The sequence below is a fragment of the Stenella coeruleoalba genome, assembly GCF_951394435.1.
Source record: "Stenella coeruleoalba genome assembly, chromosome: 1".
NCBI lineage: Eukaryota > Metazoa > Chordata > Mammalia > Artiodactyla > Delphinidae > Stenella > Stenella coeruleoalba.
In genome coordinates, this window is record NC_137169.1 from 95,173,683 (window position 1) to 95,187,199 (window position 13,517).

At 32.8% G+C, this 13,517-nt stretch overlaps 1 protein-coding gene across 2 annotated transcripts in view; it reads left to right on the forward strand.

Moving 5' to 3' along the window:
- STXBP3 (syntaxin binding protein 3) overlaps positions 1-13,517 on the forward strand; it is a 57,135-nt gene that overhangs the window by 22,888 nt on the left and 20,730 nt on the right. For both annotated transcript variants that reach the window (XR_013827163.1, XM_079913619.1), the window contains exons 7-11: positions 601-755; positions 4,289-4,379; positions 7,190-7,314; positions 9,858-9,953; positions 10,089-10,146. Coding sequence is in view for 1 of the 2 variants with exons in the window: in XM_079913619.1 (XP_079769745.1) it covers positions 601-755; positions 4,289-4,379; positions 7,190-7,314; positions 9,858-9,953; positions 10,089-10,146 (525 nt within the window). In the remaining variant the exon portion in view is untranslated. The remainder of the gene's footprint in view (positions 1-600; positions 756-4,288; positions 4,380-7,189; positions 7,315-9,857; positions 9,954-10,088; positions 10,147-13,517) is intronic.

Genomic DNA, 13,517 nt, shown 5'->3' on the forward strand with positions numbered 1-13,517 from the left:
TTTGCATGTAAGTAAATGCTTTTGTTAGTTGAAAAATGTCTGTGAGGTTTCACTGTATATATCGTAAGACCAGTACTATGTCTGGCACAATGCTGTGTCTTTGGGGGAAGTATGTCTCTATTTTAAGGACATTAAGAGTATAAGCTAAAGAGTTGAAATATATATCAACTTTGGAAAATTTCTAGGTTATTCTCTAATGGGTTAAGATTTTAATGTATGTCAAATATATAGACCAATTTTGGCTTTGTTTTATTTCTTTGTGCCAGGTTTTAGATTTTTATTTTTATTTGACTACCTCAGATTTCTTCATCTGCTGCACAGGTAGAGAAAATCAAAGAGTACAATCTTTATATGAAACAAGAATTGAAGCAGAGAGGTAGACTAAGCAGGAAAGGAGAGTGAGAAAAGAAATAAAGGATGAAATCAAGATGACAGAGAATATGAGATTTGATTAAGGCAAAGACACAGTTGTTTCAGGAAACAGCATGGTTGGTGCAAGTATTTTTTTTTAGAATCCCAAGGAATAGCTGTGTTTTTCTAGATAGATATTTTTAGTCAAGTTTCTAAATTGACAGTGTGACTTTTTTTGGCCTAACTTAGGTATATACTCTTGATGTACCAGATGCATTCTATTACTGTTACACTCCAGACCCAAGTAATGCAAATGGAAAAGATATCATCATGGAAGCGATGGCTGAGCAGATAGTTACAGTATGTGCTACCCTGGATGAAAATCCTGGAGTAAGATATAAAAGGTAAGACACTCAGTGGTGCCTTTATATGTTATGCTGTCTATTTGCTCTTTGGTGTACAGGTAAGTAATGTCTCTGTGCTTTTGTGTGTTGGTTTGCAGAATTTATTTTCTTTATAAAATTATGCTGTACATATAGGAGATTTAAAGTTTAAGGCTTAAATTTCAGAGTAACCAATATCCTCTATTACTGAATTTCAGAGCTTAAATTTGGTATGGTTTACATGTATATTTTTCATGAGTTTAAGGAATGCTTAGAAGAATGTCTTTGTTGTCCTGTGGGGAATACCATCTTACATTTAATGTTTTATTGTATTTCCACCAAATTTAAATAGTCATAATATCTGGATACTGGTTATAGTATCTAAATATCTATGGTATTTAATTCCAGTAGCCATTTTAAATAGATTTTTGGAGGTTTTTTTTGTTTTTTGTTTTTTTACATCTTTATTGGAGTATAATTGCATTACAATGGTGTGTTAGTTTCTGCTTTATAACAAAGTGAATCAGTTGTACATATACATATGTTTCCATATCTCTTCCCTCTTGCGTCTCCCTCCCTCACACCCTCCCTATCCCACCCCTCTAGGTGGGCACAAAGCACCGAGCTGATCTCCCTGTGCTATGCGGCTGCTTCCCACTAGCTATCTATTTTATGTTTGGTAGTGTATATATGTCTATGCCTCTCTCTCACTTTGTCACAGCTTTTATTTTATTTTTGGCTGCATTGGGTCTTCATTGCTGCGCACAGGCTTTCTCTAGTTGCGGCGAGCGGGGGCTGCTCCTCGTTGTGGTGCGTGGGCTTCTCATTGTGCTGGCTTCTCTTGTTGCGGAGCACTGGCTCTTGGCGTGCAGGCTTCAGTAGTTGTGGCACGTGGGCTCAGTAGTTGTGGCTTGCAAGCTCTGGAGCGCAGGCTCAGTAGTTGTGGTGCACAGGCTTAGTTGCTCTGCGGCATGTGGCATCTTCCTGGACCAGGGCTTGGACCCGTGTCCCCTGCATTGGCAGGTGGATTCTTACCCGCTGCGCCACCAGGGAAGCCCAATTTTTGGAGTTTTTTAAAAGTTAAAGTTTGACTTTAGTACTATGTACCTTTATTTATTTGTTTCTTATTAAAAGTAAAGTTTACTGTAAAGTGCATAAATTATATTTATATGGCTTGATAAATCATTCCAAAGTGAAATACCTATCTAACTTCACCAAGGTCAAGAAATAGAATACTAACAGTGTCTCAGAGGCCCCCCTCATGATCCCCTCTAGTCATCACCCCCGGTCTCCTCCCCAGAGATAACTACTATCTTGACTTCTAACACATATTTTAGTTTTGCCTGGTTTTGAGCTTGATGTTTTTTATTTCTGGCTTTGTTCAGTATTATGTTCTTAGACATTCATGTTGTTCTGTGTAGCCAGACAGCTTGGATTTTAATCTCTGCTACTTACTGGCTGTGTGATCCTTCTGCTCTCAGTTTCTTTATCTATGAAATGGGAACAATCATAGTACTCACCTTATAAGGTTGTTTTTAGAATTAAATGAGTTAATATCTGTAAAGAACTCAAAATAGTGTATGACACTAATAAACTAGTAGACGTAAATATACTGTACTACTACTAATAAGTTATGTCACTTGTTTCTGTTTTAAAAGTTTATTTAACTTAAACATTGACATTTGTCAAGGTAGTTGGATGAATTGTTTAATTTCAAATTCATGTAGTACTTTATATTTAAGTTTCATTATTCTTGACCATTTAAAAAATTTTCTGTTAATTACTTAGAAAGTATATAGTAAATCTCCTTAATTCAGATGTGACCAAACAGGCTCTTCACTCATACCTCAGGTGTTGGAAACATTCTTTTTCTGATAGGTGATATGCTAATTACATTCTGAACTAAGTGGTTTATCTCCTGCTAGAGTTCAGTCTCTGTTCAAGCTTCTACTCTTGGTGTTTGGCTCTGTTCAGGGAAATGAGTATGTAATATAGTCGGCCATATGTATCCACAGGTTCGGCATCCTCAGATTCAACCAATCGTGGATTGAAAATATTAAGAAAACAAAATTCCAGGAAGTTCCAGAAAGCAAAACTTGAATTTGCTACATGCAGAGAACTATTTACATAACATTTACATTGTATTTATGACTATTTACATAGCATTTACACTGTATTAGTGTTATAAGTAATCTAGAGGTGATTTAAAGTATATGGGGGATATGCATAGTTTATATGCACATACTACGCCATTTTATAAAAGGGGCTTAAGCATCCTTAGATTTTGAAATCTGAGTGAGGTCCTGGAGCCAATCCCCTGTGGATACTGAGGGATAACTGAGGCCAATTTATAATTTAATGGCTCACCTTTGGACCTGTTTGGAGTTATTGTAATAGTTAAATAATCAGGCTTTTAGAATCCTACCTGTTCTTTCACAAAGTATTCTTTTATGCCTCATGGACTTTTCAAGTGTAATTCTAACATGAAATTATTTCCTTTTGAAAATATTTTAAAGCAAAATGTGTAATAAATTATTCTTTATAGTTGCTTCTTTATTTACTTTTGAGGTATAAAACCTAAAGGTCCTTTAACACTTTGAAGCCCCTTACAAGGAGAGCCTCCATTTTTGAGGTTGGTTTGCTAATTGAAGAGCCTTTTCTTACAATTTCTTGTAGACTCAGAAGTTATACTAATGTCACTGGTCATGAAGTTACAATTTAGAGTATGATTTTATCATTTTAGAAGACAGTGGTATATAAGATTTTATGCAAAAGACTATATTGGAAAGTTGACTGAATGTTAGAGAGCATGTAGGGAGATCTCATACTGCTAGTGGGAGAGATAATTGGTCAAGTAATTTGGAGAGTAATATGGTAATATCTGGAAAAGTTGAAAATGTACATACCATATAATCTAGCAATTATACTTTTAGAAATAATATATCTAGAGAAACATGTACATGGAGATGTATGTACAAAGATATTTGTTTCAATGTTGTTTGCAATGGTATAAAATTGAGAATGACTTAAATATCCATCTTTAGGGGAATGAATGTATAGAATCCAGTATAAATCATATGATGGAATACTATATTGAACTAAAGTGATTAAATTTGATATGTGTCAACATAGATCTCACACATATATATAACAGTAAAAACATACAGTTAAAACACATATAAAACAGTAAACATATGTATAATAGTAATGACAGGAAGAATACACATCAAATTCATGATAGTATTGCCTTGGAGTAGGGGTAGCTAGGGGTGGGGGAGAAGACCGAGAATTGGGAGGGGAATAAAGGAGCTGCGGTTTTATTTATAATATTTCCTTCATATGAAAAAAACTCTGAAGCACATATAATAAGGTTTACATTGATAAAATCCAGACAAATTGATATAGCATTATATTTGATGTATTATCTGAACTTCTCCATGTTTATAAAATCTTTTAAATTAATAAATTTATGGCTTAATTTTAGAATTCAACTTGATATTGTAAAGTGTGTCTTGAAAGAAAGATAATTGTTCGAACATTTTTTCCATTTCTAGTAAACCTCTGGATAATGCCAGTAAGCTTGCTCAGCTTGTTGAAAAAAAACTTGAAAACTACTACAAGATTGATGAAAAGAGCCTAATAAAGGTAACATATAAAAGATAAATAGTGGTTATGCATAAAGTCTGTCTTATTTCTTTCTAAACCAAGGAAACTGTTGTTCATTCATTTTCCAGTTTTGATTTGAGAATCATTAACACAGATCCCCAATTTTGATTTGGGAATCACTGATATAAGTGGTAGTAGAAGTCTTAATAGACAGTGTGGCTTAGAGGAGAAGATAAGGGTTTTGAAATAAGCACTTTGTCTATATCCTGGCTATGCCATTTAATTCATAGATATGTCAATTAGCAAATGATGTAACTTCTCTGTGCCTAAGTTTTCTTACCTATAAAATGGGGATAATAAGAGAATACCTATATTATAAAATAGAGGATTAAATGAGTTAATACATAAAAAGTTTTTAGAATAGTGCTTGCAACTGAGTAAACAGTTAATAAACATAATTTTTCCTGTTATCACCAGCTTTGTGTTCTTGGACATATTATTTACTCTGAGTTGTATTTTCATCTATAAAATGGATCAGATGATATGTACCTTACTTGGTTGGTATGAAGGTTAGGCAGATTAGCTTGTGTTTGGCATATAATAGGAGTTTAATGAATGATAGCTATTGCTATCTTATCAAGGTAATATAAAGTAATCTAAGACTAAGATTAGAACCTGGGGAATTCTAGCATTTGAGCTTGGGTTGGAGAGTGAAGAGCTTGAGTAGACTGCCAGAGGTGGTGCCACAGGGCTAGGAAGCCATATTACAGTAGCTGAAAAATAAAAAGAAGGAACTGTTGATAGTTTATAAGAGGAGATGGGCAAGGAAACCACCAATTACAATGCATGTAGTAAGAGGAATGAGAGAAGAATACATGAAATGTAGTGGGAACATAGGCTGGGGCTTAATCTTATTGTAACTGGAGTCTTGGAAGGCATCCTAGAGGAAGAGGCCCTTGAGCTTGAATAATGAGTATAACAGAAGAGGGAGTTTTTTTCTTGGATAACAGGGTTCCTTGGGCAGAGGCATAGAGAAAAAGGCAAAATTCACAAACAACTTGGCTAGAATGGAGGGTGTAAGATTAGATGTAATGTTGGTTCAGAACTTTAAAAAGTTACTAGTTTTTGGTTTGGAGGACTAGTGAAATCTGTTGTCCTGGTTGTAGTTATGAAGATAATGGCTCGGTATACATAGTATAGTAGGTAGTCAATAAATGTTTGTTGAATGAGGAAAGATAAACGATCATTATATTAGTTAATATCCCTTTAGTCCTTCATGATTTCAATGATAAAAAGGAAAATCCACAAAAACCAAACTTGTCCTTTCCATTCTTTCTGCCTCAGAAATTATACACCTTGGAAATGCTTGATACCTTTTCTTCATTCAAGGACCTGAGAGAGTGTCACCTCCTTTTTGAAGTCTTACCTCACTCTTCAGGTCAAGCAATTCTTCCTCTCACATACTTTCATAGTCCCAAGCCCTGATATAGCACTTATATTGCACAGTCTTTTTCCTATTCATATTTCTGAAGACTCATAACTTACATGTATTGAGGGCTTACTAAGTGCCAGGCACTGTGATAAGTGTTCATGGTATTATTACATTTAATCTTTACAGTAATCTTGTAGGGCAGAGGTTCTGATTAAATATATATTTTTTGTTTGTTTTTTTAATGAGAATACTGAGATATTAACAAGTTAAGCAATTTGTCCAAAGTTGTACAACAAGAAAGTGGTCAAGGCTGGGAATTCTCTGGAGATTCAGTGGTTAGGACTCCATGCTGTCACTGCCGAGGGCCCATGTTCGATCCCTGGTCAGGGAACTAAAATCCCATAAGCTGCGTGGCGTGGCCAAAAAATTAAAAAAAAAAAAAATGAGAGAGAAAGTGGTCAAGGCTGGATTCACACCCAGATCTACCTGATTCCAGAGGCTGTGCTCTTAATCACTATACCATACTATCTCAAGGTTTATTTAAATGAGTGAATGGTTAACTAAAAAAAATTTTAAAGATCTATTCTATGTAGTTTACCTTTGTCTGCTGGAAGTAAATAAATAAGAAATGTTTGTCTGAGTTGTAGTTATCTCTTACTGCTCCAAATAATAATCCAGAGAATTTATTACTTTTTAAAATGAAGTATAGAAGATACTGATATTAACAATGATTTTTCCCAGCACTATTATTCACTGTTTAATGATTAGTGCTGTTTGTGAGTTAATGATAGCAAAGCTTTCATTGTAATTTACCATCTTAGCTGGCATCAATGTAATCTTTTAAAATGCGTAAAGGTTAAGAGTACAGGCCATGGAGTGAAGCTGACCTGGGTTTGAATCTCCATTCTACCACATACTAGCTAGCTATGTGATTTGGGCAAGTTACTTAATTTTAAGCCTTAATGCCCCCATTGTCAAATGGAGTTAATAATCCCTGTCTCACAGGGTTGCTATAAGAATTAAATAATGTGGATATTTCTTGCTTAGCACAGTGTGTAGCATAAAGAGCTCAAGTAATAACTACTATTCATAATTTATATCAGTTTTAGTGTTTATGGAGCTGAATTCCTAAGGAAATAGATTTAGTGCAGGCCAAATGTTACTTTTTTTAAAGGAATTTTCACAATATCGTATTATTGAGTATAGCCTCTTACTCTAATTATGAAAGCTTTTGGTTTTGTAGTCTTATTTTTTTCCCCTGTTATACCACTCAGATTTTTCTGTTTTAATATAATTTCACATTCTTAGGAATGGGGCAGAACTTAGGAAAAGTCTGCTTTTGTTTTCTAAGATACTAAAAATATGTTCACACAAAGAAATTGAAGTTTCTTAAGATAATTTTATTTTGTTATTCCAGGGTAAAACTCATTCCCAGCTCATAATAATTGATCGTGGCTTTGATCCTGTGTCCACTGTCCTGCATGAACTGACCTTTCAGGCAATGGCATATGATCTACTGCCGATTGAGAATGATACATACAAGCAAGTATAACTTGAAGGGAATATATAGGGCATATACAAACAGGATAGGATATTAGCATTTAATGATTCGTGCAGGCACCCGAAATCTAAAGCCCCTGTAACCTTTTTCATTCAGAGACTTTATCCTTCTCTTACCCCTATAATCATAATCTGTTAAAAATATCTTGACCTTGTTAGTTAATGGGTAATTTAACTGCTTTGAAGCTTTTTCGGTGTATTTGCTTCCTTAACTGTGTCTACAACAAAAATAGATTTTAAACAGCTGGAATTTGTACTTTTCAGTAAATACCAGGCTCACTACTATATTTATTGAAGTGGAAACCATATTCAAATTGGTTAGGCTGTGATTATTCTGAATCACACATCCAAAAGTTATCTATATGTGTGTCTTGTCAACATAGTGTATTTAAAAAGATTAGAAGACTAGGAACCTCATTAGGATGGTTATTGAGAATAGATACAAGTTTACCAATTTGGTACCTATTATTGACTTAACTCTGATATAAGCATATTAACTTTAAAAGTAATATCAAGTAGCTAAATGAAAAATGAAATCACTTTTCTGTTAAGGAACCATTTTATTGTACCTTTGTGCATCATTTATGAGTGTGTGTATATATATACACACACATACATATATATATATATACACATAAATATATAACATGTTGTTTGATATCATAATTTCTAAATCCAAATTGGCATTTTTCAGCTAAGATTTACTGCTTTGAGCATAGTAATAAAAAAGAAAATTAGTTTTCTGAAATGTTATGTTTAAATTAATTTAGTAATTTTAATAGATTAAAAAGATCCAAAAACTTGTGCTAATTATAATACTTAATATTTTTTCTTAAACCAAATATTGTTAAACTAATTTTGTATTTTCTATTGTATTTTTATTTGCATTCTGGTCAGATCCTGGCTTCTGAGTTTTTCTTTATTTGTATTAATGTTAGATGACGTAGATCAACATTTTTCTAATATAAAAGTAGTTTTTCTAATATAAAAGTAGTTATTCTAATATAAAAGTAGTTTTAAGCAGTTTTTTCAGAATTTTCAGAAAGCATGTTGTTTACCTCTCTTATCCTTTAGGTCTCTAAACCTACGTTGCTCAAGAGACTTAGAAACGATTTAAACTGATGGACACTTAAGAATTTGGTTCCAGACTATTGACATAAGTTTCAGACATTTCTAACCTAGTACTTTTTTAAAAAAATGATCTCCCTAGGTTTGCTGGCAAGCAAAGCAAGGTTTAATTTTTTAAGAGTAATAGAGAGACTTATTTAAAAACAAAAACAAAGAAGTCAGAGATTTTTTGAATGAATCGAAAAAGTCCAGGGATAAGACTAGGTGGAAGCACGAACTCCCTGTGGGTTGTGCTCCATCCCAATTTTTAATGGAAGTAATGCAGAGCAGAAACTTCTAAGTATCCAGACTGTGTTCTTCATCTTGGTGACCTCTTTAAATGTACTCTTAGGATTGTCATCATCTTTTAGTATTGTCAGGCCTGCTACCTTAATCTTTGTTTATAAATCAAAGGTTAAAGAAGTACAAAGTAGCATTTTAAATGACAAAAAGGCCTCTGTCCTTAGTGCAGTCTTGTAATTAAGCACAGTCGTTCTGCCTTTGGGCATCTGTAATTAAGACCAAATAGGTAGATGGTTTTATAGATGGGGCCTGAAATTTGGGGGATTGTAGAAATGATTATATTTATACAGCAGAAATCTCCATTTATTGTCTGCTATCCAGTGCTAGGAAAGCTCAATGCTGTCCATTCTGATCTTGAGGACGTTGACAGTCCCAGGGATGATTGAATTTTCCAGCTCCACAAATGGAAGGAGGCTGGCTATTTGCATAAAAGAAGCGAGGAATTACTTTTGGGGAAGCAGTCAGGAAGCCCATTTTGAGTAATTTCATGAACCTCTTGAATTGCCTCTCAGTTCAGTAGAACTCATTAAAGCAATCAAGGTTTTTAATGGCTACACTAGTTTTTCTCTCATTTCCTTTCCCATTCTTTAAAGGAGATGTGGTTATAGGGTTAGGGAAGAATATAGAAACAGATGATATATGTTTGTGAATTTTGTACCAACTCTGAAACACCTGCAGTACTTAATAGGCTACATTAGGGGGTGACATTTCTTTTCTTAATGGATGTTTGATAGTTGAGTTGATGGTTATTAGTATGTCAAAGTAGTGTTTTGAGCAACTAGAATACAAATTGTTAGTGTATTCACTCTTGTTCTTAAAGTTGATTGTGGAACGTTGAATTTTTGTTTCTAAGATACCACTTTGCTGAGATAAAACTCTATAATAATGACAGCTAAACCTAACGAAAGTAGAAAGGTCTTGGTAGACATAGCACTTTGATTTTTATTGTATGGATAGCAATATGCCTTAGTTTTGAGTATGTATTCATTATCCCCCAAAATAGTGGATGTATTCTTCAGTTTCTTGAGCTGTATCTTAAAATTATTGTTTATAAAAATGTTTCACTTTTTGGGTGGGAGAATAATCAAAAAGTTCATACTTCTCTCTACTTGTAGATATAAAACCGATGGGAAAGAAAAGGAGGCAGTCCTTGAAGAAGATGATGACCTCTGGGTCAGAATTCGACATCGGCATATTGCAGTTGTATTAGAGTATGTGAACTCATTTTAATTTTTATTCCACATTTTTAAAATACTAAATACATGATAGTACATTTTGTAATCTTAAAATATTTTTGTAAAGAATTACACCTTAGAAATTTAAAGAATCCTCTTACAATTTGACAGGGAAATTCCCAAGCTTATGAAAGAAATTTCATCAACAAAGAAAGCAACGGAAGGAAAGGTAAGAGTGTTATTTAACTTTCAAGATAACAATGAAGGTGAATTTTAAAGTCTGTGTAAAATTTTTTATCTATTTAACTTTCCATTTTGGGAAATTTCTAACATACACAAAAGTAGAGAAAATAAACTTTCATGTACCCATTACCTAGCCTCAACAGTTAGCAAAAGTTTCTCTGTCTTGCTCCATTAAAATTTATTTTTAAAAGGCCATTTAGCCAATTGCATTAATGCATTCTTGTTAGATTTTTTTATATTGAGGTATAATTTACCTAAGTAAAGTGCACAAATCTTAAATGTATACTGAATAACTTTTTACATACATATATATGTATTCATACACACACATACCTGTGGAACTACCACCTAAATTAAGGTATAGGACATTTCTGTCATTTCAGAAAGTTGCACAATAATATCTGTGAATAAAGAAAATTTAGCCTGATCCTTTCGAATCTGTATACCTTTTAAACTAGTTTTCTTAGTAGTTAATACCTCCTAGCTGTATAATGTAGACTAGAACTGGTGACAGGATATCCTTGTCTCATTCCCAACCTAAGGGAAAATGTGTTTGATATTTCATCATTGAGTATTATGGTAGTTTTAGATTATTTTAGATACATCCTTTGTCAGATTAAGAAGTTCCCTTCTATTCCATATTTGCCAACAGGTTTTTTTTTGGTTTTGTTTTTTAAATCAGCAGTAGGTGTTGGATTTCATCAAATGCTTTATCAGCACCTATTGAAATTTTTTTCCCTCTTTTATTCTTTTAATGTGATAAGTTACATTCATTGATTCTCTAACATTAAACCAACCATGCATTCTTGGAATTAGCTCCACTTAGTCATGATACTTTATCCTTTTCCTATATCGCACTAGATTCTATTTGCTAATATTTTGCTTAGAATGTTTACTTCTAGGTTTATGAACAATAGTATTTCCCTGTAATAATTCGTGTGTGTGTGTGTGTGTGTGTGTGTGTGTGTGTGTGTGTGAGAGAGAGAGAGAGAGAGAGAGAGAGAGAGAATCTTGTCAGGTTTTGGCAGCAAAATTATATTGGTCTTTAAATGAGTTGTATGTTTTCCCTCTCATTCTCTGGAAGTGTTTGTGTAAGATTGTTATTACTTGTCTCATCATTGCTTGGAAGACTTCACAACTGAAGCAGTCTGGGCATGGAGTTTTCCATTTTTATGGGGAAGTCTTTACTTACAAATTCTTTAATAGTTACAGAACTATTCAGATTTTTAATTTTTTTATATCAGTTTTGGGGTGTTCATTTTTAAGGGATTTGTCTATTATATCTTCATTTTCAAATATCCTCTTATTATCTTTTCAGTGTCTGTAGAACCTATAGCTGTGTGCTACTTATTTAATCCTAATATTGTTAATTTGTGTTTTAGCCTACATACTATTAATATCCCTATATATATAATTAGTATTTCAAAGAACCAACTTTTGGCTTTGCTGATTTCTCTACTGTATGTTAGTTTTATGTTGAATTGATTTCTACTCATTTTTATCTCCTACCTTCAGTTTTCTTTGGCTTGTTTTTCTTTTTCTAACTTCTTGAGTTGTATGTTTACAGCACTGATTTTCAACCTTTTTTCTCTTACTATATATATTTATTTATTTCCTTCTTAACATTGTTGTAGCTGCATTCCCCAAGTTTTGGAATAACCTATTTTTATTTCGATTCAGCTCAAAATGTTTTCTAACTCTCATTGTGATTTCTTCTTTGACTTATGTGTTATATAGGAATATGTTTTTTAATTTCAAAGAGTTTGGGAATTTTCTACTTGTCTTTCTGTTATTGAATTGTAATTTAACTATATAGTGGTCAGAGAATGTGCAATGTATGATTTCAGTCCTTTGAAATTTGTTCAGACTTGACTTGTGACCTGTCATACGATCTATTGTGGTTAAGTACCCAATGTGTACTTGAATACAAATTCTATGTGTGTCAATTAAATCAAGTTGGTTCATCATGTTATTCAAATATTCTATTTCTTTACTCATTTTTTATCTGGTTTTTATATCAGTTACTGAGAATGGTATCGCTTATGGCTATGAATTAGTCTATTTTTTTTAGAATATTGTCAACTTTCAAAGCTATATCAACTGATAAAGCCATGTTAATTATAGTCTTTATAAATTTAAGATAGTTACCTTTCTGTTGAATTTATCTTTTATCAATACAAAATGTCATTTTGTTTTTCATTTGCAATATTTCTTGACTTAAGCTCTACTTTGTCTGATTTTAATATAGCCATACCTGCTTTATTTTGGCTAGTGTTTACATGGTATATCTTTTCTCATCCTTTATTTTCTCCAATTTGTGCCTTTATGTTTAAAGTGTGCTTCTTAAAAAGAGTTTGTATTGATAGTTGAGGTTTGTTTGTTTATTCAATCTGATGATCCTTATCTTTTAATTAGAATGTTTAAGTCCATCTGTATTTCATGTAATTATTGATATAGTTGAATTTGTTACCATCTTATTTGTTTTCTCTTTATTTTATCCTTTTCCTTTTCTGCCTTCTTTATATATATAGGCCTTTTTTTTTTCTTTAAACTATTCCATTTTGTCTCCAAAATAAACTTTTGTTTTACCTTTTGGTATCCTTCCTGTAGTCATCATGTTGGGTACTACAAAATGTATCCTTATATTATCACAGTGTACCTTAAAGTATACTTTTGCCATGTCCTAAAGAATTCAAGAACCTTATAATAGTTTAACTCCATTTACCTCCCTTTGTCTTTTGTGCTATTGTTGTCATATATTTTACTTTAACATGTGTTATAAAGTCAGAATGTTATTTTTGTTTTAAATTCTCAATAGACTTTTATATTGTCCACATAAATTTGAAATCTGTTGTTATTTATTCCTTATTGCTCTTCAGTGTTTCCATCTGGGCTGGATGATTTCTCTCAACTTTTGTTTTTATCTAAGGATATCTGTGTTTTACGGGTTTTACAGAGACACTTACTGTATTTAGAATTCAAAGTTGGCAGTTCTTTTTTTTCTTTCAGCAATTTAAAGATTTAAATATGTCACCTTTTGGCTACCATCATTTCTGTTAAAGAAGCCAGCTGTCATGTTACTGTTAATTTCCTGAAGATAAAGTGTCTTTTTAAAGATTTTTGTCTTTATCTTTTAGTTTTAGCAATGTGACCATAATATGCCTTACTATGATGTGTTATTGTTGGTATTTATCCTCCTTGGGTTTATTGAGCTTCTTGAATCACTGGGTTGGTAACTTTCTTCATATTTGTAAAATTCTTGGCTCTTATTTCCTCACATCTTGATTTTGTCCTAGTCTGTCTTTCCTCTCCTTCTAGGATTCCATTCACTTGTGTTTTAGATTTTTGGACCATATT